At 39.1% G+C, this 27,816-nt stretch overlaps 2 protein-coding genes across 2 annotated transcripts; one reads left to right on the forward strand and one right to left on the reverse strand.

Moving 5' to 3' along the window:
• Positions 1-605: 605 nt before the first annotated feature.
• On the reverse strand, positions 606-6,821 carry nle1 (notchless homolog 1 (Drosophila)). Its single transcript, XM_057320585.1, has 13 exons — positions 6,715-6,821; positions 6,436-6,576; positions 5,886-6,103; positions 5,735-5,814; positions 5,572-5,648; positions 5,390-5,487; positions 5,102-5,294; positions 4,569-4,704; positions 4,410-4,456; positions 2,092-2,294; positions 1,472-1,631; positions 1,231-1,301; positions 606-1,114 (listed from the first exon to the last, which is right to left on the reverse strand). Exons 2-13 carry the CDS (start codon positions 6,568-6,570, stop codon positions 1,102-1,104), a joined length of 1,431 nt encoding a protein of 476 aa, XP_057176568.1. The 5' UTR covers positions 6,571-6,576; positions 6,715-6,821; the 3' UTR covers positions 606-1,101.
• On the forward strand, positions 6,793-27,555 carry ltn1 (listerin E3 ubiquitin protein ligase 1). Its single transcript, XM_057320584.1, has 29 exons — positions 6,793-6,891; positions 7,347-7,553; positions 7,750-7,848; positions 7,950-8,180; positions 8,293-8,345; positions 10,581-10,758; positions 11,342-11,515; positions 11,688-11,878; positions 12,455-12,602; positions 12,823-13,578; positions 13,696-13,737; positions 13,818-14,028; positions 14,615-14,854; positions 16,986-17,287; positions 17,432-17,639; positions 17,745-17,904; positions 18,210-18,314; positions 18,899-19,041; positions 19,180-19,315; positions 20,500-20,644; positions 20,893-21,106; positions 21,178-21,415; positions 22,345-22,425; positions 23,827-24,013; positions 24,139-24,310; positions 24,397-24,617; positions 24,699-24,893; positions 25,210-25,377; positions 26,220-27,555. Exons 1-29 carry the CDS (start codon positions 6,850-6,852, stop codon positions 26,280-26,282), a joined length of 5,310 nt encoding a protein of 1,769 aa, XP_057176567.1. The 5' UTR covers positions 6,793-6,849; the 3' UTR covers positions 26,283-27,555.
• Positions 27,556-27,816: the final 261 nt, after the last annotated feature.

Below are 27,816 nucleotides of genomic sequence, written 5' to 3' on the forward strand. Positions count from 1 at the left end.
TTCATCCAAACTTGAATGATGCGTCATAAATTGATTTCAACACTTTGAATCATGTCTAAAGTATTTAACGCAACTCTATATTGAACTGTTTAGATCATTTTGTAAGACATGATTCAAAGAGTTCAGATCAGTTTATAAGACGTAATTGAAAGAGTTCAGATCAACTTACAAGACATGATTTAAGTTCAATGTCTTAACAATATACCATTACTAACTAAATATAAAATTGAGCACCTGTCTAAAATGTTGCCTTATGAGTCTCAGTGGTTACAAACTCTTTCTCTGTCTCCATAAACTCATTTCGTGTGTGATTCATAGCCCCACCAAAAAAAAAGAGTAAATACAAAAACAAAAGAATCATGAAATTGACTGATAACACCATATGTTTGCAAATATTGCGATATCACATTTGCACACGGTGACCAAGTTGTAAAAATCCGATATTGTGACAGCCCTAATCAAAACTCTTTGAAATATGTCTTATAAATCAACCCTTTGAATTCCAAAAACTTAACGTCAACTTGAACAGCATAAATATCTAAACAACACATGGCTAAATGTATTGTGCACAGTATCTAATTCAAGATAAGAAACCCACACACACACAACATGGATCACATCAAATTACTTTTACTGCTAGTTTAATGAGAAAATGTCTCGGCTGACGTAGCGTGAGCGACGGTGACGTAGCTGGTTATCTCTCTGTGCTGGAGCAGACCCAGTTAATGCCGCCTGTATCACAGCATAAAGGATTAAGTTAATTACAAAGAAGGTGTGTGTAGAAAAGATTACATAGATTAAACCGGGCCAGCTTGGCTGCAGATTCCACCGGGCGATCGCGCACGAGCGGGTGACAGGACATTTTATCAGGCCATAAAAGACGCCATTTTATCTTATTCTCGCCATCTGGCTGACAACATCAGAGAGTGCTATGTATATCTGCTATGATGAAGCTTTCGGGGCTGTTTTGTTGCGTGATTCAGTCAAGGCTTCTTGCTCTGAAAATGCAATTTGTTGTCCTGTGGGGCGGGCCATCAAGTATGGCATCGAGGCGCCTGATTGGCTGTTGAGCGCAGAGCCAAGGACCTCTGGTTTCTGTGGCTACCGCCTCCATCTAAAGGGAAAAAAGATAAGATGTGCCAGGTGTTTCTACAAGGTGGTGTGTTGTACAACACTGTACATGTGTGGAGTTGATTTAAACAATGTGTTAGCTACATTGATGTCACTCACATTCTTAAACACTTGTCTTTCCCCCCGCTGGCCACCCTCTGCCCATCAGTACTCCAGTCAACGGCAAAAACCTAAACAATAAAAAAAGTAATTAAAAAATATATATATTTGGTGGGCCCTACTTACTGGCACAACTATGAATGGCTCTGATCCATTTTTAATAAAATTGTGCAAAAAAACATTTAATTTTAAAACTGGGTTTATTTGCAAACTTCTGAACAAAATCCATTCAGTGTCTTACCTCATCAGCATGGCCCGGCAGATCCACGTTCAGTTTGGCTGTCTTGACGTCCCAAACCTTCAGAGTGCTGTCACTACTCCCACTTACCAGAAGACGGCTGTCAGCTGACCACGCCACCTGGTACACCGGCCCTACATGACCCCGCAGAGAAGTCAGGTACCTGGCAGCAAAAGGACAAAATAAATTAGGATCTGAGAATATCATATTGTACACGTATTCTCTTCATCATGTCTATAATTACATATTGATTATTTTTCATGTTTTCAAAATGCCACTTGCTAAGAAACAAGATATAGATGTCACATGAGTGCCCTCTAGTGTTTGATACTGGAAATACAAAAATATGAACGCATTACTAATATCTAGACTTTTGGCAGCATGATTAATAAGGAGGCAAGAATAACATAAAGAACATTGAATACATTGATATTTCCTGTCCATTATTCACAATAAAAATGGGAATGTCAGTTCATGCAAACTGCAGTACAGTTTTTGCAAGTGTAGTAGGTCATCCAAGTTTTCTAGCATAAAGAGCATTTGACACACAGTATTAATACGATATATGGTAATGCAAGAATGTTTATTCCAAACATAAACAAAATCACTAATCATTTCCTTACTTGCCGGTCTTTCCATCCCAGATCTTGATAGACTTATCGAAGGAAGCGCTGGCAATCAGCCGTGTGTCCGGAGAGAAAAGCACCTCATTGACAAGCGCTTGGTGACCCGTCATACGGGCCACGGGCTTCTTGTCCTCTGCCGGGTTCCATAAAAACATGGTGAAGTCATCTGAACCAGACACTAGTCTTTCATGTCCTTCACCCTTTAGACATAAAAACATGTTTGCAGTCAAAAGATCCGAAAATTGTAGTTTTACATCCTGTATATGTATTCTGAATATAGACCGTATATAGATGGTTACATCGAACGCATGCACTTGACCCGAAGTTAACTTCTGATCTGTGTTTGTTGATTGGTCTGACTATTGGCTAATAATATAACTATTTACATTTTATTTAAAATAATGTTAATTTATCTGAATATTTTATTGTATAATAAAAAATATTGAATTTTATAGTATATTATATTAGTAATTAAACATTTTGTTGTATGGGTCGTGTAACTTTGTCGCACTTTAAGTTTAGCCAAACAACGGTTCTTCAACTGGTAACCCAAAACAACACTGACTAGACATGCTTTTAACTTGCTAGCTAATGTAATTTGCTTATTATTTCTTTAACTTGTTATCAGAAACGGGGACACTATTCTTTGTGGATGTGTACCGGAAGTTAAGTTTGGACCACAAAAGCGAGTATGTGCAGTAACATTTGATTATGTTGTTGCTTTAAAGCCATCTATACACTATATACAGTGAGGGAAATAAGTATTTGATCCCCTGCTGATTTTGTAAGTTTGCCTACTTACAAACAAATGAAGGGTCTATAATTTTTATGGTGGGTTTATTTTAACTGATAGACACAGAATATTTAAAAAAATCAGGGGAAAAAAATGTTATATAAAGGTTATAAATTGATTTGCATTTCAGTCAGTGAAATAAGTATTTGATCCCCAAGCAAAACATAACTTTGTACTTTGTGGAGAAACCCTTGTTGGCAAGCACAGCGGTCAGACATTTCTGATAGTTGGTCAGCAGGTTTGCACATGTGTCCGGATACATTTAGTCCACTCCTCTGTCAATCTTTAAGGGTTCTTGGCTGTCGCTCAGCAAATTGGAGTTTTCGCCTCCTTCACAGAGGTTCTATAGGACTAGGGTCTAGAGACTGGCTAGGACATTTAATGTGCTTCTCCTTAAGCCACTCTTTGGTTGTCTTGGCAATATGTTTTGCGTCTTTGTCATGTTAAAGGCTCATCCATGACCCATCTTCAGTGACCTAGTTAAGGGGAGGAGGTTCTCGTCCAAGATTTTACGGTACATGGGCCCGTCCCTCAGCCCCTCAATGCGGTGAAGTCATCCTGTATACCTGTAGCAGAGAAAAAGCCCTAAAGCAGAATGTTTCCAACACTGTGCTTCTCTGTAGACATGATGTTCTTGGGCTCATAGTCAGCATTTCTCTCCCTCCAAACACAGGAGTCCATTTTGGTCTCACAGCAGTGCCAGCACTTTCGCCAAAGCCTTTTCTGAATCATTTTTATGTTCATTGTCAAACTTAAGACGAGCCAGGCAGGCCTTCTTGGGCAGGAGGACCTTGCGGGTGCTTCAGGATTTCAGTCTACTGTGGCATAGCGTGTTACCAATGTGTTACCAATGTTTTGCTTGCTAACTGTGTTCCCAACTGTCTTGAAATCATTAACAGGCTTCTTCCGTGTAGTTCTGGGCTGATCTTTAACATTTCTCATGATCATCTTTACCCCATTGGGGAAATATTGCAGGGAGCTCCAGAACAAGGGCATTTGATAGTTATTTTGTATATCTTCTATTTCCAAATAATCACACCAACAGTTGTCTCCTTCTCACCAAGCTTCTGTCTGTAGCCTATTCAAGGTTTGTGCAGGTCTCCAATCTTGTCGCTGACATCCTTTAAAACCTATTTGGTCTGGACCATGGTGTTGGAGAGGTTGAACTGGAAGATACAGATTCTGTTGGCAGGCATCTTTTATATACATAACAAGCTGATTTAGGAGTACTTTCTTAAAGTGACAGGACTAATCTGTGGTCCATATAGGCACATAACCAATCTGTGGAGCCAGAATTCTTGCTAGTTGGTAGGGGATCAAATACTTATTTCACTGACTGAAATGCAAATCAATTTATAACCTTTATATAACATTTTTTTCCCCTGATTTTTTTTAATATTCTGTGTCTATCAGTTAAAATAAACCCACCATAAAAATTATAGACCCTTCATTTGTTTGTAAGTAGGCAAACTTACAAAATCAGCAGGGGATCAAATACTTATTTCCCTCACTGTAGACTTACTCTGACGTTGTTGTAGCGCTTCAAAGCTTTCTCCTTGATCTCTTCCACTGTGGAAACAGAAACATTCTCATACAAATTACATGAACATATAAATCAAATCCAGCATCATTAATGGTAAAACAATGGACGATCTTGTGTACATTATATACAAACACATACACGAGCCAGTAAGATCCTGTGGGTTTACAGTGGCGGTGGCTGGTTCAAACGCTCCTGTGCGCAGAACATAATCTGTGCTGAGGGCCAATGTGTTCACCCAGTGAGCGTGACCTTGCAGTGTGCGACACTGAACCCCCTATAAAATGGACAAAGCCATTGTTTCAAAAACCTTTTAAATTCTAAAAAAACAACAACAACCCATAAGTCGGGTGATGAGTTCAAGTAATGCTTTTGTAAATATGACATAAAAGGTTTAGTGTATATCAGGCACTATTTATGAAGCATAAACAGGCTTTACACTGGGTTCACACCAAACGCGCGTCAATTTGTCTTCCGCGAAGGTTGAAAATATTTGTCAGATCGCGTCACTCACGCGAAAATAACGAACTTTTCCCACAAGTAATAGAGCGTGGAACGCGATTGTTCGCGTTTGGTGTGAACCCAGCATTAGTCATGCTTGTGACATAACGTGCTGCATATACTGCAATACGATTGTATTATTTTAAGGTAGGTAAACCTTTTTCATTTCTTACATCTTTGGCTCTCCACACTTTAATAGTTCTGTCTTGAGATGAAGTGTACAGGAGTCCATCACCCCCCCACTTCACGCATGTCACGGATTGTGTGTGACTTGTCAGGATCTTGTCACAGCGGCCCAAAACCGTGTCCCATATCCGAATAGAGAAGTCTTTAGAGGAACTAGCCAAATAGCGGCACTCTGGGTTCCTGTGATAGAGTGAACATATCATTAGTTATGGTTCTTTAATCTGATTACATATTCTCTTATTAACTAAATAAATCACTATCATTCTAAGACTCACAAGTGCAGTGGTTCCCAGCATAGGCAGGTGATCCACTTTGTGTGTCCTGTCAAAGTCTTTCCTATTTGACCTCCTGTGACTGGATCCCACAGGAAGATCTACAAAGGTAGCAAACATTGAGACCTCACGGTTACTTAAGGCAAACCGAAATGCCAATGACTATATCAACAGAACAAGCTCACCTGACTGTTTTTGCACCCTGATGCTAACTTCTTGCCATCTGGAGACCAGGCAATAGACAAAACCCAGTGTGTGTGACCTTTTAAGACACGACAGACCGAATGTCAGGTGAATGGTTCGAGTTACAGATGTACTGCATTTGATAACGTTCAGGGATGAACTGACCTCTGGAAGTATGGTGTGGAGTTTCTGTAGTCAGATCCCAGAATCTCACCGTCGTGTCCCCAGATCCACTGGCCAGATATCTGAATAACACGAAAGGTATCATTTTGTATAAAAGAACACAGACTGTAACAGTATTAAGTGCTCAACTTACTTCCCAGTAGGGCTAAAGGCCACGGAGATGACTGCTTCAGTGTGACCCTCCAAAGAGCTGGTGCATCGAGCGATGGCCCGCACACGGAACACAGCCTGCGGCTGGTACACCACAGGAAGCACCTGCTCAGTCTCCAGACCCAGAGCCTGTACGCAAGTGCCCAGAGACGACACCACCTCCGCATCTTTCACGAAGAACAGGAAGGGCACAGGTTCCTCCTTTGGACAGAACAGAATATTTCACGTGGTCGCTTTGATTAATATAATATATAGTTAGGACACATGTGATAGTGCAGGTAACTACTTGATGCATGGTCATCTGCCAAAACATAGCTGTAAAAGTAACATCTATGTATTTATATTCATCCAAAGTCACTACAGTACATTTATATGTATAATCTTCAGCAAAGGTCATGGGTTCGAAGCCCAGGGAACATACATAAAAACGTACCAAAAGTGTAACGTATGCTTCAATTCACTGTTTGGGCTAAAAGGGTCTGTCGTACTTATAAAACTCATCAATGTAAAGAACTGTAGTCCATCTGTCTGACCTTTTGTAAAAGCGCATTGCAGACCAACTGCAGTTTATCCGGGTTGATGTCCAGCGGCACATCGAAGGGGGATCCGAGCACCTCACCGCTCTCATTCTGGAGCTGAATCAACACACGCTCCACGTCCCCGCTCATTTTTACCTTTAAACACATGACAACAGTTTTAGATACCCGTTAAAATGAACATCTTAAACGAAAATAAACCATCGTACATTAAAAAATAAACAAGAAGAGTACATATGCGCAAAACAAGAGCAACTGCAAAATGACAAGCCTCACTTTACTAAGAGATGATCCACGCGTGTTTCGTGCTGCATTCTTGGCGCACAAAATGTGCGTAATCGTGACGCGATAACCGGGCGACGTCAATGTGACCGTACTAGAAGTCGGAAGAGACGCTCACCCTACATCAGCATGGGTGGCAAAAATAAACAGAGAACGAAAGGAAATGTTCGGGTAAGACAAACATGATGTTCAAGAAATAACATATTTCACAGCTAGTTATAAGTTAAGTCAAATAGATTATAGGTTATTGAGCGAAACGCTTACGTGTTTGGCAAATGTTGTAAACAATCTATTACACCACCTGACACACTATCATAAATCATTCGGATGTCTTCTGTCTTATATACTTTAAAGTAGTTTTATTCGATGTTTTATGGCAAATGTAATTTGTAAATCGTTGACGTCACTTCACTTATCTGTTGTGTAATTGTGTGAGTCACGTGTAAAGTCACGTGTGTTTGTGCATCAGTCCAGTATTCTAAAATAAAGCAATTGGGCGGTAAAGCTGTGATGTAATACAACCTGATGATGACATCATAGGACTTCTGTATGAGACGTGAAATGACGTGTGAAATGACACAAGCAGATGCGTGTGTAACATCGAGCTCTGTGTTTGTGTTTTCTAGCCCTCCAGCAGTGGCCGAGCCGCTGATCTTTTGGCGAGGGAGAGCGGGGTCGTACCTGGGTTTGTCGGATTCGGTGTTTCGACCTCCAGTGATCCAGGATACGTGCCTGCTGTGCAGGGGGCGGAAGAGATCGACAATCTGGTTGATGCAGACTTTCGCTTGGTTCTTCGAAAGCTGTCAAAGAGAGATGCAGTCACTAAATTAAAGGTAAAGCGTTATGAATTTGGTGTTTCTGCTAGAGTATTACATTGGTAGCGAAAGGTTGTGGATATGATTCCCAAGAAACACACAAACACACTACACAAAGTATCCTCGAATGCACTGTAAATATCTTGCCAATGTAAACGTAAACTGTGGAATCAGTACTTGACTGGCCTATAAATGTCATTACTGTGTATTTCAGGCAGTTCAAGAGTTTGGAGTGATGTGTCAAGAGCGAGAGCCTGATATTGTAAAAGGGGTTCTTCCGTACTGGCCACGCATATACTGCCGAGTATCAGTGGTGAGTCAACAATATCTCTACAACACCACAGTGGCACACAGCTGTGTATTTACGCAAATGCGCTGTAGTCAATTTCTATCTAAACATTTTTTTTTTATCAGGACCATGACCGTCGCGTGCGAGAAGCCACACAGCAGGCCTTTGAGCAGCTGGTTTTAAAAGTCAAGAGGAATCTCGCTCCCTACCTGAAAAGCATTATGGGTCACTGGCTCATTTCTCAGTGTGACACGTACTCTCCCGCAGCCTCGGCTGCCAGCGCTGCTTTCAATGCCGCTTTTCCCCTCAACAAACAGCCGGAGGCTGTCAGCTTCTGCAAAGATGAAGTTTTGAACGTAAGATGATGTTTAGCTTGTTTGAGACTGGAGCAAATCACAGTTCACTGTTGATTGACACTGACTTTGCAGGAATGATTAATTGATCAAAATGATGTGCTTTGATTTTTAGGTTCTTCAAGACAATTTGCTGAAAGAAACAGCCGACACACTTAGTGACCCTCAGTAAGTGTGAAATGTGTACATGCGATGATCCACTTAAAGGGACAGTTCGCCAAAAATACAAATGTTGTCATCATTCAGGGGTGCAAACTTGTCACCTTTCGGCGAAATTCGCCGTTTTCACCTTGAAATAGGTCATTCACGTGAATCGTGTAGATCTGTAAAAAAAATCAATAAATTTCGAGAATAAAGTCGTTGTGTTTCGAGAAAAAACTCGTTAAATTTCGAGAGAAAAAAACTCGAAATAAAATGTCGACAATAAACTCACTATACTTTGAGAATAAAGTCGTTGTGTTTCGAGAAAAAACTCGTTAAATTTCGAGAGAAAAAAACTCGAAATAAAATGTCGACAATAAACTCACTATACTTTGAGAATAAAGTCGTTGTGTTTCGAGAAAAAACGCGTTAAATTTCGAGAAAAAAGTCTAAATAAAATATCGAGAATAAACATTTATCCTATATCAGGGTCATGTTCATTGCGTAGTACTGAATGAGGACATGGCAGAGTTGTATCACTTAGTCAAGCTATACGTTAGGCTTTCCTTCAGTAACAAAGAAATACTATCAGCGGCTGGGTCTCTTTAGAAGAATTTAACACGTTTTTAACACGACTTTATTCTCAAAGAGTTTTTTCTCGAAACACAACGACTTTATTCTCAAAGTATAGTGAGTTCATTGTCGACATTTTATTTCGAGTTTTTTTTTCTCGAAATTTAACTAATTTTTTCTCAAAACACAACGACTTTATTCTCGAAATTTATTGAGTTTATTCTCAACATTTAATTTCGACTTTTTTCCCCGAAAAACTGCGGGTTTAATTTCGCATTATAATGACTTTAATCTCAAAACGGTTTTATATATTTTTTTATTGCTTGGCCCTAATACTCTTCCATAGATTACCGCGTGAGGCTGGGTTTATTTATTTATTTTTTTTGGCGCGAGGCTGCTGTTGTGATGGCTATGAAGATTGTAAGTTACGTTATCGCTACAGTAGTTCGCTAACGTTACCCTTTGCAAAAATGCTTCTCAGTCTCGACCTTAACATTTGTCTCACATATCAGTAAGCTATTACTCTGACATGAAGTCGATTCGAGAACTGTTCGACCTACAAGTAAAGCACAGCGTGTAATGTACAGTAATATTAGTATCACTCAGCTCAAGTGTCAGCCTGTAACAGCCTGTTTCATGACGGAGAAACACCTCACGTTTAGCCCGTCAGCCGCTTCAAAAATTTGAGTGCTGAAATGAAGATTTACAGTGGTTTATTTGCCCTGACTAAGTTCATGTAACATCTTAACAACAATCCTTGTTGATTTTAGACCGTAGTTGTTGCTCAAACGTTTTTTAATTATATAAAGGTGTTTATCCTTGAATGGTGCACTGCAAAAAATGCTTTCCTACTTAGAGTTTTTGTCTTGTTTTCTAGTCCAAATATCTGAAAATTCTTAAATCAAGAAGCATTTTCTAGCCAAGTAAAAATTGTCTTGTTTTCAGGAAAAAAAGTCACAATTAAGTGAGTTTTACCTTAAAACAAGCAAAATAATCTGCCAATGGGGTAAACAAAATAATCTTAAACAAGATTTTGACGATTGGTTTATTTTTTTCTGAAAAAAAAAGATTTGATTTAAGAATTATTAAATATTTGGACTGGAAATAAGACCAAAATGTAAGAAAAGCATTTTTTTGCAGTGTGTTACATTTTCTCCCTATAAACTAGTTTGACTTGCCTTTGCGTGTGAAATGTGCTATGTGAATTAACTTGCCTTTACCTACGTTGGCATTTAACTAGCGGGGCGGGGTTTAGTTTGTCACCTTTTTCACCCCTGAAGAGTTTGCAGCCCTGATCATTTATTCACCACCATGTCATGCAAAACCTGTACATGACTTTTTCGTCTGTCGAACACAAAAGACGGTATTTTGAGAAATTTCTCAGAGGTTTTGTGTCTGTTTAATGAAAGCCGTTGGGGGCCAATGATGTTTGGTTACCAACATTCTTCAAAATATCTTCTTTTGTAAATGTCATACAGGTTTAGAATGACATGAGAGTGAGTCAATTTGTATTTTTAGGTGAACTATCCCTGTATGTTGTTGTGACTATCCTATATTTAATTGTCAGTGACTTGCTCTATATATTGGACATATATAGTATAAATACTATCCTATATTTAATTGTCAGTGACTTGCTCTATATATTGGACATGTATCTTGTAAAATATTTTGTGTATTTTATTTGTGCAGGAGTGTGCCCGGGGAGGAGAGAGAGGCTAAGTATGTACGTCTGTTGACCAGCTCTCTTCTGGCCCTCAAGAGATTGCTGAGTGTTTTACCTGAACAGGACAGAGAGGCGCTGGAGCAGTTGGCCCAGCTCATTGCACAGGGAAAGTTCTGGAAGTACAGCAAACACAAAACTCCACAGGTGAGTTACACATCTGGATTATTTAACTCCACCTGCAATTAAATTTCATTGGACCAAAATTCCACTTCTCTTATTTGTACATAAAGCATCAAGGACTCTCTGACTGAATTTTGTTGCTTGTCACATACTTTAAAGGTCCAGTGTGTAGTTTTTGGAAGATCTATTGACAGAAATGCAATAAAATATACTTTGTCTTCATGGGTGTATAAAGGCCTTACATAATGAAGCGTTGTGTTTTTACCTTAGAATGAGCTATTTCTATCTACATACACAGCGGGTCCCCTTACATGGAATTCACCATGTTGTTTCTACAGTAGCCCTAAACGGACAAACTGCTCTACAGAGTGCGTTTCGTAAATACGTTTTCTCCTTCTGCAAAGAAGCGAAAACGTGACGACATCTTAGTGCTGCGTCTGTCGCCGTAGTGCTTCAGAAGGGAGCGGGGAGGGTGGAGTGAGCCGTTGGTTGCAATTCGCAACCTCACCACTAGATGCTGCAAAATTTCATACACTGGTCTAATTTTCTGTTATCTTAAGTTAATTTCAGTGTTTTCAACAGGATTCCTTTTGCCGTTGTTTTCCAGGTTCGAGGTGCTTTCTTTGAGTTGATAGCCACCATGTGTGAGCACACGCCGCAGCTGATCCAGGCGGAGGCGGCCCGAGCGTGTTCTTCTGTCCTGCTGTCTATCGACGACACCGACCCGATGGCACTGCCTCCTCTGTGGGAGGCGGTTCTTCATATTCTCTCCTGTGTTGAGGTGAGACTGAAGACAGATGGCTGTGAATATACTAACAGGTCCTATTTGTAGAGCTGTAACGTAAGCCACATTCATCCTTAATTGTGATATAATTGCCATGTTTTTGCATCGTATTGTGACCCACCTTCAATTTCTCAAACTGTCCACCTCTATAAATTCTTGGTTGGTGCAGAATTGTTGGACGCATGTCAATGCCAGGAAAGGTGTGATGCCAAAGCTTTGGGTGTTACTTAAAGAAGGAGGTCGAGGTTTGGCAACAAGTTTGCACCCGAATCTGCTACCCTTCATCAGTAAACTGCCAGCGGAGGTCACACAACCTTACCTGGACTTCTCCAGAACGTTCCTCACATCAGTCATTCAGGGGTGAAGATTTGCAAGTTCTTACAAAGAAATCTTTATCTGTATCAAGTGTTTGCAGTGATGAGGCTCTGCTTAAAGGGACAGTCCACACAAAAATAAAGATTCTGACATCATTTACTCACCCTTGAGTTGTTCCAAATCTGTACAAATTTCTTTGTTCTGATGAAAGATATTTGGAAGAATGCTTGTAACCAAAAAGGTCTTGGCCACCATTGACTACCATAGTAGAAAAAACTGCTTTATAAATGTCTTTGTTCTGTTGAACACAAAAGATGATATTTTGAAGAACGCAGGTAAGCAAACAGTTCTGGGGCACCATTGACTGCCATTGTAATTGTTCTTACTATGGTAGTCAATGGTGCCCCAGAACTGTTTGGATACAAGCATTCTTCCAAATATCTTTCTCTGTGTTCGTCAGAACAAAGAAATTGATACAGATTTGGAACATTTTGAGGGTGAGTAAATGCTGACAGAATTTACATTTTTGGGTGAACTGTACCTTTAAGATTTGTAAAATCAAAATAAATATTTTTCAACTTTTTAAGTTGTTTTTATTCTCTATGTGTATGTTTGATTCAGATTGTCGAGCGAGCGTGCCACATCCAGTCCTTCAGAAAGTGCTGCTATTGTTTTTGCTACCATGGAGTGTTTGCGATTTATCATGCTCCAAAATGCCGGAGATGAGCTGGAGCAGAGAAGCATCCAGAACATGCTGATCTCAGAACAGGTCTGTGAGTCACCTGCTGTAGTAATGCTAAATCTGAATATCAGAACAACTGAATGTAGCCGAATACCAGAATAACTCTGGTTACCTGGTAAAATGCTTGACTTTAAAATGTGTGACTCTCCATGGAACAGAAAATTCTTGCGTAGCTGCCAGACTGCTCTTGAAACAGTGAATTATGTACGACAGCGAAACGCTTATGCACTGGATTCTCTCTTCACAGCTCCTGCCTTTGATCGATAGAGCTCTGGAGAACCCGTCGCTACAGTCCGGCCCTCTGTTTTCTCAGGTCTCTGATATGCTGCTGTCCTGGGAAAAGCGTGCGGCTGGGAAAGAGGCTGGCGTCTTCCAGAGGCTGCTGTCGGACTTTTGGGACGGTCTGGGTCACTTGTGCACGCGTTACGTGGACAGCGAAGACGCCCACCAGTCTGCCCTGGAAGGCATTGCGTCGCTTCTGCAGATTATGCAGAACCCTAACAGCAGTGACATTAAACGGACCAAGAAGAAGAAATCTGTCAAAATCTGCTTCATGGACGAGGAAGAAAAAGGCCAGGGGGACGCTCCTCCGAGGGATGCCCCGGTGGCTAAACCCACGGATGGGCAAGAAAAACTAGACTGTGCTTTAAGAAACGGACATCTGCTGGATTTGGTGTGCCAGCTGGCAGAGCTCAACATGGTTTATGTGAGCGAACGTGACTCTGAAAGGCACTTGCGGTTTTTGTCTCGGCTTCTTGGGGCTTTTCCGAACCCTCAGGTGTTTCTGGTACTGCTGAAGCTGGAGGAAATGAAGCCTGAAATGGGGTCGGAGCTCGGGCCTCTAGCTGAGAGCCCAGCCGTCCACTTCCTCCTGGAGAAAGTAGCTGTATGGTTGAAACAGGAAAGCAGGGAGGACACGGACTTCCTGGTGGACATGGTGTTCAGTTCCCTGCAGTGTTGCGGCTCCAGTGCTGACAAGACGCTGATCCTCAATCACATCAATGTAAGAGTCACGTGCGTTGGGTTTTATTTTACGTGTGTTGGATCCTAAATGTTATATTTATAACAACAACCAACTGGAATGAAAATTCATTGAATAACTTTTATTTCTTCATCACAGAGGGATTTGAATTGGGCTGTTACTCTTCAACTTATTCAAAAGGTACCTTTTATTTCGTTTTTTTTTTTATCAGGATACATTTGCTTTTGACAAATATGATGAACTAAATATCTTTTTCCCAGGCGTGTGTTGATTCTGTTCGTCTGGAGGTGTGTGCTGGCTGGCTGAGAGGGCCCGTGTTAGGGGAAAGGTTGGTGGGTCTGGCTGGAGAGCTTTGTGCGATGGGTTTGGGTGGACCCCCTCCATCATCCTCTTCGTCCTCTCCTCATTCTTCCCATCATACACATGGCTGGACTCTTATCAGTCTTGCTCTGTCCCAGCAGCACAATAATGGTGAGCCACAGGTTTACTTATGTGACCCTTGACCACAAAACCAGTCAAGGGTACATGTTTTGAAATTGAGATGTATACACCATCTGAAGTTAAGTATATATATAAAGTTAATATATAAAGTTTTGATATATTTACGGTTGGAAATGTGCAAAATATCTTCATGGTACATGATCTTTACATAATATCCTAATGATTTTTGGTGTAAAAGAAAAATCGATCATTTTGACCCATACAATGTATTGGTGGCTATTGCCACAAAAATTCGCGTGCGACTTATAACTGGTTTTGTGGTCCAGGGTCACATGTCGTCTTGTTTTAAAGTGAACATGAAATCTAAATGTGCCTTGTTTACATTTCTGGTTTTACTGTGAACAGTGCATTTTAATATTATGAATGTAAATTTCATTAAAATGCATTAACTTCCTCTGAAATAAGTTTATTTTTGGTTCCCCATGTACAAAAAAAAGTCTCCTGTCCTACTTCTTTTCTCATTATTTTTCAGACTTATAACTGCTGTTATTTTTAAACAAAGCTAAATCTTTGTCTGAATTTTACAACGAATAATATATTTCTTCTATTTTTTCAGAGCCTCTCATTGGCAAGGTGTATGTGGAACAGATCATTGACAAGCTCCATGGCACGCTGTCAGAAGCGAAGGGCCTGTCTGACGCCGGGAACATGGAACCTCTGGTGTCTTTCATCTCTGATGTGGCGGCCACCTTCTTCTCTTCAGTTAAGGGCTGTCTGCTGCTGGCATCTGCTGAGGAGCTTCTCATAACTGTTTTCCAGCTGTGTGCACAGGACCAAACCATAACTCACCTGTCAGGTAGATACAAGACCACTCCAGAATTGCTCTAAAATTGTTTAGGTTTAACTTAACTTGCTGTAAACTGTCAACTGTATCACTGAATTCTCGCAGCAAAACAATATATAATTTTGTTATAAATATTAAAGGTCTAGTGTATGAAATTTAGCGGCGTGGTTGCAAATGGCAACCAACGGCTCAGTCCACCTCTCCCTTTCGAAGTGGCTGACACAGAAGTAAGATGTAGTCAAGTTTTTCTCTTTTTTTGCCGAAGAATTTACGAAATGAGCTCTGTAGAGCAGTTTGTCCATTTAGGGCTACTGTAGAAACAACAGGGCGAATTCTATGTAAGGGGACTCACTCTGTATGTTGATATAAATAGCTCATTCAAAGGCAATAAAAACATAACACTTCATTATGTAAGGTCTTTATACACCTCTGAAGACAAATTTATGTATATTATATTGCATTTCTGTCAATAGATCCTCCAAAAATTGCACATTGGACCTTTAATTCTAAAAATGGATTATAGATATTATTGCTGTCATAATATCAGTGTTTCGCTACACTGTTATAAGTTTCAAAATAATTCATAATAACAATATTATTGAGATATCTAGTAAAAAGTTTTTGGAAAATAAATAAATAATGCTGTAAATCAAAATCATCTTTAATTTTGTTTATTTTGTTTTTCTTTTTGCGTAATGAATCACACTTAAGATAGTAGTGTAGGGCGGCCTCTTAAAGTTAAATTTTAAACAGGTGCTGAACTATTTGCAAAATTATCACATGTATAGTATTAATACAATAATCATGGTTTAATAGACTAATTGTGGCTTTTAATATAGCACAGAAAAAATTAAGAGACCACTGCAAAACTTTTTCGTTTTTTCCAAATGTACTATTTATAGGTGCATGTTTAAGTAAAAGGATCATTTTTGTTTCATTCTGTGAACTAGTCATCCTTAACTCTTAACTCTCCTTAATTTCAAATAATGTTTTTGGGCAATTCCAGTGTTATGGATGTGACATAAAAACACTCAGGGAATGTATTTGTTACCAATATACTGATCCATTTGTTTATATTTGACTAAACCCTTATTGATAGAGTTTAAACATCAGAAAAATATCAGTCTATGCACAAGTTTTCTATTTAAAAAAAGGGATGTGACAAAAAATGGACAAGGTTTTTGGGAGACGACAAACTTTGTAGAATTTTTCTGTGAGTTATAATGCACAAACCTGAAGCAATTATACCCAACAAATGCAGAAGAGATGCCTCTTCACAGAAATTAAACATGAAATAGTTTATTTTAATTTCCATGTGCCCATTTATGAGGAATATGTACCATTATGGATGGATTTATTGCACTTACCTGACTATGAAAAATCATGCAATAAAAATAAAATAAATGCTTTAGAAACTTAAAAAAAATGGGTTTTTCACATGGGTTTTTGAACCACCAAATGTTGATATCTGTGCTGTGACATTTTCACGAAATTGCCCTTTTAATAAAATTTGCCACAATACATGCAGAAAAGATGATTAAAGGGATACTTTACTAGCAAATCAAAATTCCCCCATGTTTTACTCACCCTCAAGGCATCCTAACTGAATATGGTTTTCTTCTTGAAGAACAATACAGTCAGAGTTATAATACCTCGTATCATTTTACTTCCAAGCGGTAGAATGGGAGTGAATGGGTGTTGACTTTTAGAAGCTCCAAAAAGTGCATCCATCGATCAAAGAACTGCTCGACACGGCTCCGTGGTCTTAACAAAGGTCTTCTGAAGCGAATCGATGCGTTTGTTTAAGAGAAATATCCATATTGACAGCGCTATTAACGTTGATGTCTAGCTTCCGTCATCTCTCGAATGCACGTGAATCAGAGGCTGGTTTTTCGGCAAATGACGGTGAAAAAAGCTCCCACCAGAAAAGACGCTATCCGATTGGAACAAAACAAAAAATGCAGCGTTCGTCACCGGAACTTACACGCCTGCGTCATCTGCTTTTTTTCCGTGGCTGTATATTGGTGACAGAGAATTGAACCTTTACTCTAGATATGTTCACACTTCACAGTTACTGTCAATTGTTTGTTTGAATATTTTCTGAATACCCAATAATTGCTTGTGTTTCTCAACTGATCTACAGATGCTCTCCTCCTGAAGCTGAAACATGCTTACACTGCAGGAGTTCATTCATTGATCACTCATCTGGGTGCCGGGGTCACACAGGGCACCCTCCTCTACAGTGTCGCGGTCTGGGTTAAAAACCAGCTACTCACTGCACCATTGACCGTCAAAAGCCTACAGGTTCTGGTTCAAGCAGTAGAGAGCCTGACTCAGACGATCACCTCAGCCCAGAAGAGCAGCTGTATCCTGCCTCAGTTTATCAGCTGTCTTGCTCCTACAAATGAGGAATGGAGCCACATCAGACAGGCCCTGCCCCCTCAGGTACTCGGCCAATCATAAGGCAGGCACACTTAAGCGCAAACTCTTGCAGAGTCAATGCTTTTATTTATTCCTAAGTGAATTATGAAAAGTTCTTTGGTTTTCTGTGTTGAATGAAAGAGGCCAACTCTGTGTGTATCTCCGCAGTGGGTGAAACACCCTCTCCTGTCTGGGCGTCTCAGAGTGACAGGTGAATATCCGAGCTTGGATGTTTGGAAATTCAGGCCGTCTAATAGGCTGCCTGCCCACCTTTGTGCAAGCGCGTTACTTGGCAAAATCATCCACACTGTAACATCACCTGATGACCAACAGGTGGCAGCAGACTTCTCAGAAATTCCCAATCTTAAACACATAGGTGAGCTTTAGTCCATCTTTCATTCAGTCATTTTGCTCTTAGCTGTCCTAAACATTAAAAGTAATGTGTAAAACGTTTGTGACCATGTGTGTTTGTCGCGTATAGTTGCAGAGATCCTATATGCGCTCCAGTGGTGTGAGGAAATGGAACTGTCACCACATATAGTGACAGAATATCACAACCTCCTGCAGTCCTCGAGTTTACAGGAGAAAATCCAGAACAACAGTCTGATCAGAACCGCTGTTATAGACACACTTTTCACAAGGTGAACTCATTCACATGTGTAAATAAAAAACTAAATTACATGATTTATTTGAGATTATTATGTATTTTTATTGCATCTGTTTTTATCACAGACACCCAGATTTAGATGGCCACATATGAATGTTTTTTTTGCGTTATTTTGAATATGTATGAATAGTCCTGACTATTTTGATTAGTTATGATGATGCAAAATAAAATTATTATAAATATATTTATTTTATACAGTACATAAATCATTTAGCAACAAGGAAAGAATAAAAAAAGTGTAGATCCAGATCATTAAATTGAATGATGCTTTGTTTACAGGTCACATGAAGAGGGCTTTCTCTGGTCACTGTCTCTGGCTAAATGCATTCACAACAAGAAACTGGACCCAAGTGACATCAAGAGTTTGTACAACAATGTGGAAAGGTACAAAGATCCCAGAACCATGTGACGTGTTGTTTTTTAGTAATTAAAAAAGTTTAAAAAGAAACTAGAATACACTATTATTATTTTGTATAGAATACAGAATATATTCTTGCATTTTTAAAAAAATATACATTAGCTGTACTAACTGTAAAAATAATTGTTTGTAGGATTATGTTCATAAATATGCAAAAGCGTTGACAAAAAGTTTTATAATACACAGCTGTGTAATATTATAAAAATGTATGTATTTAAAAGCAGCTTCTTCCTTATGTCAGGGTATACAAGTAAAAGATAAGCATGTCTTTAAAGGACCGATAGCTCTGTTAATCTGTATGAAATATTGAGTGTTGGTGTAAGGAAAGGTTTAAGGACCACTGAGTTATAGTCCAATGTGATTCATATAAACGGTAAACAAACACAAACAATGAATAAAAATAACTAAATAAAAAAACACATTTTGTAATCTAATGTCACATAAAATTCAGCAATATGCTTTATCTTGTTGATATTATTGTGTCTATAAAAAAAATCAGAGGTAGTTTGTGACGTGCTAATTCTATGGCTTGTTTCTGTGTGCGTTTCAGTTTCTTCCCCCTCACAGATCACAGCGTGAGCACATTGCAGGTCCTGTGTCCATATCTAGCCAATGAGGAGAAAGAATCACTCGTGGCCCTGTGTGTCGCAGAGCTTCTTAACTGGCAGGACAGAGAGAGCGACTGCATTGACAGTGAGATTTTTATCATACACACACTGCACATGATGAGTCATGTAGACTGAACAATCCCAATCATGCTCAATCGAACTGATGTGTGTGTGTGTGTGCGTGTGTGTGTGTGTGTGTGTGTGTGTGTGTGTGTGTGTGTAGGCGTGCGGGCGTGTCTGGCTGTGCTGCACTGCTGTCTGCAGGCTGATACGGCTGCAGAGGAGGAGATTTTATTGGCTGTCGTAGCTACGATGGCTGAATGGAGGAACAGCAGAGAGGAATGGTTTCTCTTCAACAGGTGTGTCTTATAAAGACAGTAATGCTTTTCATAGCACACATGATTTAGGTGTAGCGGTGGTGCTCGTACATTTGATTTTGACAGTTGTGGTTGGGATGTCCGAAATGGTTTTTAATGCCTCATAAGCTTAGATTAAAACAACAAAATATAAGGTCTGTGGGACAAAATACGTTTTACATTTACATTTAGTCATTTAGCAGACGCTTTTATCCGAAGTGACTTACAAAATAAGGACCAATGAAAGGAATCACAACAGTAAAATGTGTATCAAAAACTGAACACAGTTTGCAAAAACAGTATACTTGGCTAGTATTTTTTGTTTTGTTTAAGAGAGGACAGGATAGAACAGAAAATAAATGCTGGTTATTGTGTATTGTGTAAATAGGCAAAATACTAAGCTATTAATATATATTTTTAGCCAAATAGCAAACTACCTTATATAAGGGAATATGGTTTTATTAGAATTTATTTTATTAAGCAAGAAACAAAAAAATAAAGTATACATTGTATACAATTTCATAAATTGTTATAGTTATTTTATATACAAGCTTTGCTTGTGTTCTAAGCTTCCTTATATTTTTATTTTACAAAGTTAATTGTGGATTAACTGGATGTAATAAATGGACATTAACATTTCCATTAAAATGTATATTTTTAACACCTACAGAAACAAAAAAAATACAATATATTAGTTTTTGTGCTACAAACAGTAAAATTGTTGAGAGGGCGATTAATCGTATCCAGAATAAAAGTTTGTGTTTACATAGTGTCTGTGTACTGTGCATATTAAATTTGTGTTTATAAACACATACACATACATATCATACAAGAAATATTTACATGTATTTATTTATATTTCCAAATAATTTAAAGGAGTAGTTACTCCTTTAAATTATATATAAATGTTTATTAATTATTATATTTGATATTTTTCTTAAATAGATGCATGTATGTGTATGTTTTTATAAAAAACAAAATAAATATGCACAGTACACACACAGACATATATTATGTAAACACAAACTTTTATTCTGGATGCGATTTATCGCGATTAATCATTTGACCGCCCTAAATCAAAATGATTTTTTCTTTCTAAAAAACAAAACACTAATAACTGATTTTCAAAACTCCCTTTAGTGTCTAAAAATGTATTCTTTCAATATCTTCATTGTGTTGATTTGTAGTGACCTTGGAAAAGTTTCCGCCTCAGGCCTCTCATTGGCTGTAGAGATGATGCGTTTCCTGTGCTGGTTGGTGGATTATTCTCCCGCCGTTTTAGGAAACACCCACTGGGATCTTCTGCTTTGCTCCATGCTGGCATGGCTCGAGGTGGGATTTCTTCATTCATATTGTTTGTATGCAGACAGTGACACTTCTGCACCTTCTAGAGAATTCCACCCCGGTGCCAAATCGGCATTTTAAACAGATCGCATTTTAACACCAGGTGTAAATGACATCTGAGATGCTTAACACAAGCGGCTGATCTCATAAATAATCACGTTTACCCTGAGATGCACGGTGCGCACAGACGCATATTGTTATTAATCAGTACGACGTGTTATTGTGTCTCTTGCCAGACGGCTTGTGAAAACAGCAGCGTGTTCTGGAACCCTTGGGTGCAGCTGTTTGTGTGCGAGAACTGCAAGATGACCGTGAGGCTCAATCGGTTTTTCACATCGCCCCCTGCTGGTGTGGCGGAGCAACTGCCTCCCGAGCTGACATCTGAGTGGAAAGAGTTCTTTATGGAGGGAATTTACAATCTTCTGCTTCCACTACTCACCAGGATTCCCAGTGAGTTTGAAAGAGATCATATATAGTGTTAAAACTAAAATTGGCGTTTACATGTCATTCTTTCCCTTCAGTTGACTTTACGGAGCCAGACGACCCGTTGTTTCCCTTGCCGGCGTTGAGGGCGGTTGGGGAAGCTCTCACCTACATTCCTGTGGAGCTGCTTACACAGAATAAGCTTCCACCTCGGTTTGTGGCGGATCAGAAAAGCAGTCTGCCAGAGCCCATGCAGACCCTGCTGAACACCCTCTCGCCCCTGCTGCTCTTCAAAGCTCGACCATTACAGCTCGCCGTCTATCATTTGCTGCACAAGTAAATCATACCATCTTGTCTTTTTTATGTTGTTCTTCTTTTTGTGTCCAAATCTGGATTTTTAAAGGGAGAATCATCTGTCATAAAGTCATTTACGTTTAAATCTTAAAGGGACAGTTCACCCCAATAATAAAATTCTGTCATCATTTATTCCCACGTATGTCGTTCAAAACCTGTATATGAGTCTTTCTTCTGTGGAACACAAAAGATATTTTGAGAAATGTCTAAGCGGTTCCGTGTACATACAGTGGAAGTCAATGGGAGCCAATGTTGTCTGGCTACCAACGTTCTTCAAAATACCTTCTTTTGTGTTCTGCAGAAGACAGAAAGTCATACAGGTTTTAAAAATGGCATAAGGGTGAGTAAATAATGACAGAATGTTTTATTTTTGGGTGAACTTTCCCTTTTATACAGTATACAGTTTGGTTTGGGGGTAGGGAGGTCATGTGTGATGGTCATCAAAACTGAATTACAACGGTTAACTACCATTATAACTGGAAAAGTGTTTAAAGAAAAATACAAAAGTGTCTCGATCAGCAGTTAAAACTCCAGGGTCCAGCTAGACCTTTGCTTTCTGCTTGTTCTGCAGAAATACAGTAATGGACTTTCCTGTAAGTTGCTTTGGTAGGAAAGAAGGACATAATTGTGAGCGTAATAGAAACGAATACTCCACAGGGCGGCCAGTTCAGGCAGCCTTGAGGTCATGTCACACGGCAGGAGTTTAATTCATGATGCGCTTTGTTTTCGGTTGATTAAATACTTTTCATTGAGAGCGTGAGCCGCTGGGAGTGAAGCGGTTTTGTTTTTCACAGGGCTGGAAAACAGAGATCTTCTCTAAGCTTTTGCTTTAACGTTCTATCTATTTCAAGCACATATATGAGTTTAAGTGTTAAAGACTGAAATGAGAGTGATGTGTTTATATTGTGCAGGGTGATGCCTCTGTTACCGGAGAGCGACAGCGAGAGCGCCAGGGCTAAATCTGAGGCTGAAGATGGGGAGGAGCCCTGCTTGTAAGACACACACAAACACACGCACGCACGCACGCACGCACGCACGCACGCACGCACGCACGCACACACACACACACACGCAGACAGAGACAAAACTGCCTTCTGGACCAACAGCCCTGTTTATGTAATAAGGTCAGGACATAAATGTATTTGTTCTGTTGAACACAAAGAAAGATATTTGGATGAATGTTAGCAACTGAGATTTCTGGGGCACCATTGAATACCAAGTAGAAAAAAATAAAGATTTTTCTTCTGTTGAACACAGAAGATATTTTAAAGAATTTACGAAAACAAACTGTTCTGGGGCATTTTTTGACTACCCCAGAAAAGTCAGTTGCTAACATTGTTCGTTCAGAACAAAGAAATTCATCCAGGTTTGGAACACATAAAGGGTGAGTAAATCATGACAGAATTTTCATTTTTGGGTGGAGTATACATTTCACTTTTTTTGTCAGTCGAACCTTAATTATTTACTTAAGGTAGATGGATATTTCAGTAATTTAATGGCACCGCTGCATTGTAAACATTAAGCTTTGATCAGTAGTATTTTACATAGCCATTGTTATTATTACATTGAAAAATTATATCTAATGTAATTAAATCTTTTAATGTTCCTAATCAGCAGATTATTATTATACATTTAAGTTTTGACATTACTTTTGAATAAACCTGTAACATTTCTTTGCAAATCAACATTTTTTTTAATGGAAACAACAAGTCAAACAACCAGAATACACACTGTGCCGATTCACAACCCCCCTGCAATTCCCTCACGATCCACCAGGGGTTCGCAAATCTCATTTGGGAAACTGTGTCCTAGTTAGTTGAGAGAAAATTCTGTGGTAGTATATAATAGATCATAAATAATAGACAATGAAATTGTGTAGGGTAAAATGGAGGGACAGACTTGTTTAAAATCTGGTAAAATCGTTAAGAAAAATGAGTTATTCTCCCTGCCTCCACTACATTAGTAAGATTATTTATTTCTGAGAATGTTGCTGTTTTAATGTTAGGTTGAAAAAAACGTATTTAATTCAATATGGAATATGACCAAATATTACAACATAATCCCCTCTGGAAATACAGATTTTGGGTAGTCTAATCATTTTTAATAGATAAAATAAAAAAATATTTTTCCTATTGAATGTCCTGTTCAGAAATACGCATTATGTAAATGTAATGGGTCGTAGATACTGTTTCACGTTGTTTTATGTAAAACATGTTCATTGTCATTAATTGTCTTCATAAAACTAGAATAGCACAGAATAGATGTGGAAGAACAGCCTGTGAAACACAAAAGACCATTTTTTAATCTGCATTTTTTTACAGATCTTTTTAATTCTGTATACCTTCTCTAATGTTTACCGTTTGTGTGTGCGTAAATGTGCGCACATTGTGAAGGTCTCCTCCGGCAGCATTGATGAACATGCTTACTGGCACAGAAGAGCTGCTGGAGAATATTCTCGGCGGTGTGCAGGTGGGCGAGTTTGCCGTGGTTCAGCCTCTCAGTGTGGAGCACTGCTGCATTCTGGGATATCTGCTGGCATGGAAACTCCTCTTAACCTTCTTTAAGGCTTCTTCATCGCATGTGAGTTAAATCTTAGCCATCAGTGATTTGGATACACTTTCAATTATTGCCCCATCCTCTCTGATATGCTGTTAACAGTGATGTGGAAGTGGTTTTGTGACGCAAACGTTGTCTTTGTGTTCCAGCTGCGAGCTCAGTATTCACTACATTTGAAAAAGACTCGTTCTCTTCACAAACTTCTGATGCACCTGTTTCGTCTGATGCCCGAAAACCTGTTGTTGCCTGGCCAGCCAGCAGAACCCTCCAGCAAAGAACCCAAGACTTTCTTCACAGAGAGCCTGTCTCTCTCCCCCCGCAGTGCGTTATATCTCAAATAGTCTCCTGTATTTCACACCTGTGAGTGTTAGTTAGTTCTTGTCTCATTATGTGTATGTGTGTTTTAGAAACCGAAGGCCTGCAGTTTGAAGTGCCCCATCTGGCGTGTTCAGTGTATTATGGTGCACTGAAGGACCTGCCGGCGATGGTGCGCCTGTGGTGGAACAGCCAGGAGAAGCGTGTCTTCAGCACGGTGGATAAATTCACAAGCAAGTACGTCAGTGGCGTGTTGTCTGCGCAGGAGATCGTGTCTGTGCAGTCCAGCACCTTCACTTTTGAAAACATGACGGTGAGCATGATGAAAAGCTTCTGGCAAATTCTGATAGCCTGCAGGAGTACGTTTTGTGATCTGTTTTGCATGTATTCTCAGGTAAAGGCACGTTCTACCACGCGGGAGGTGATCGCTACGTACTCTGTGGATGATATTTTCATAGAACTAGTGATTCAGCTGCCTCCGAATTACCCTCTGGGATCAATCTCAGTGGAGAGTGGGCGGAGAGTGGGCGTGGCTGTCCAGCAGTGGCGCAATTGGATGCTTCAGCTGAGCACTTACCTCACACACCAGGTACAGGAAGTGCAGAGGTTTTGCGATAATTGCAATACAAACCCGAACCTACTTTATATTTGTCCCAGAATTCTTCATTTCTTTTTGAAATCTTCAAAAAAAGCTTCAACGTTCCTGACAGAAACTATAAATGCTTAACGATTTTTAGATACTGTGGAGTTTAATGTAAATACAGAACTATTAAGACAGGGTACTATGAACAAAAATTCTGCAATATGTTAATGTCGTAAAAGTTTCTTTTTGTCAAGAGTGAAGTAAATAAATGCTATAAACTGAAACGCTCTAATTTGGAATCTGGTGTTGTGGTTGTGAATAGAATGGGAGTATCTTGGAGGGTCTGTCTCTGTGGAAAAACAATGTTGACAAGCGTTTTGAGGGGGTTGAAGACTGTATGATCTGCTTCTCTGTCATTCACGGATCCAATTACTCACTGCCAAAGAAAGCCTGCCGTACCTGCAAGAAAAAGTTCCACTCTGCCTGTCTGGTGAGCGCCACACACACATTAACACAAACTTTTGACAAATAACTTGTAATAAGTGTAGTTTTGAGCTTTTGTGAGGATATGAGTTTACATCAAAATATATAATATCTAAAGTTCAAAGTCAACATAAAAACTCTGTAATTTGATATTATTTGGTATTTATGTGTATGTCTGTTGCCTACAAAGAAAACCAATGCTCAATTACAGCTTCTTAGTTCTTGAAAAGTCCAAAACGGTTTGTCAGGATTATGTGGCAATAAATTTGGCAACTAACACCTGACAAAATAAATATTATATATATTTGCTTTTTAAGCCAAAATTTCTCAAAAAATAAAATAAAATAAAGGTATGGCTGCTATAGCTATAATACCAATAGTACATGTTCAAGATTGAAGTAACCATATATATCTTGCCATCTTATAAGTTTTCTATTGTGAGTATGGGTTAAACAATGAGAAATTATTAGTTAGTTATTAGGTTTTAATAAGAGATTACAAAGACATTTTATTTGTTTTAGAATCACAATGACAGTAAAGCCAGAAATGTGTATTAAGAGAAATAATAGCGTCTATTTCGATTTCTTGTTGACTTTAAAGGCCATTATTGGTTGTGACAATCCACCCCATTTACTCTAAAGCTTTAAAAGCCCTCAGAAGGTCAGGGACGCACTTAGGAGTTGAATGGTCATTTTTCTCCCTACTGAGGTTCTGAATCGTGAATCCGTCTCAATTTATTACCGCAATTCTGCAGATATTTCAGAATCAGCAAAATGTGCAGCCTTGAATGTTCTAGAACATTCCTCGCTCCTCACTGATTGGTTGTTTCCATTTCCTTTCATTCCACAGTATAAATGGTTCACATCCAGCAACAAATCCACGTGTCCTCTGTGCCGAGAGACGTTCTTCTGAGCGCTGTCTCCATGGACACATAAATAATGGCTGAGTGACGTCCCGTGCGAGCAAACAGCTGACTCGAACAGAAACGTTCTGTTCGTTTGTTTGTACATGATTTTTGCAGTGTTGCAAATGACTGTGGCCTTTTAGTTTCTGACTTTGAAGATGAACCCAACAACCCCTGTCACAGAGAGAGGGATGAATCAATGCCGTTGGATATAGGGAGTTCTGCACCAAACCGGATTAAAGATCAGAAACTGAATCGTGCATTGAACGATGAACAAGCTTGTGTGCCTCTACAGAATGCATTCATGGATTCACAGGAATAGGTCACCCAGATTACTTGCTTCGGTCAAATAAAAAAGATGAATCTTTTAACAATGACAGTTTATAGTGACTGTGTGTCAAGCATAAAATATATGTGAAGTGTCCCATATTGTAGGGAAAACTGTCGACATTTTATTTAATTGAAATCTTGCCTTACACTTTCTAATCAGATGTCACTAATTGGTTCTTGCATGTCACATGATCAAATGTTATCAGACCTCCACCATATTTGATTAGAGTTTTGGAGGGAAGAGAAAGATTAGCAGTGAATGTCTCACAGTTCACCCAAAAATGAAAATTCTGTCATCATTTAATCACCCTCTTGTCATTTCAAACCTGTACTGTTTGACCGCAGAACACAAAAGACATTTTGAAGAATGTTGGTATCCGAAAAGTGACGTCACCCATTGACTTCTATTGTATGGACATAAAAGCAGTGCATCGTTGTTCGGTTATCAAGATTCTTCAAAATATCTTCTTTTGTGTTCTGCAGAGTAAATGATGACAGAATTTTCATTTTTGGGTGAACTATCACTTTAAATTGTAGCACGGCCACATAAACTTCTTTTATATTACGTTTTGGTGTTTTATTGACAAGGTGAGTAAATAATTGCACATTTTCATTTATGGCTGAACTATTTCTTTGAATTTGCTTAAAATGTCCAAGAACGGAAGATTGTAACAAAATTGTTTACTGGAAATTACCTTTCACAATTACAGTAGTACTTTTATGATTACAGCTTCATCTGAAATGGGAAATGTGTTTTGCTCCAATAGCTGTGGGACCATTTTGGTGACCTGTGAAAAATAATGTACTGAGTTTTGGCTTTTAATCTCATCTTGATGATACGTTTTGAAATTATACATAATGTTGTACGCCACAGCCATTTCTGTTTGCTTTGATCTTCGGATGTCATAGACAAACACAATCTGTGCTTGTGAAATATAGACTTTTCTTATACTTCTGTGTCTGTCCATCACAGAGCGTCATGTTGCCTCAGTTTTGCGCGTTAAAGCTCTTGGGTTCAGTGAGGTTTGCTACATTTTGCATTTACACAGAGACATGCGATAAAGGACAATTTGAGAGGTTAAGATCAAAGCGTATCTAAATCCACGTGTTGTTCCATTATCAATATTTCAGACATTTCCACTGAAAAGGCATGTTTATTGCATGCTTCAGATACTACCTGAAATGAAAACATGATGTCCTCTGGTCGTGTTT

This window comes from Triplophysa rosa, linkage group LG22 (assembly GCF_024868665.1).
Source record: "Triplophysa rosa linkage group LG22, Trosa_1v2, whole genome shotgun sequence".
NCBI lineage: Eukaryota > Metazoa > Chordata > Actinopteri > Cypriniformes > Nemacheilidae > Triplophysa > Triplophysa rosa.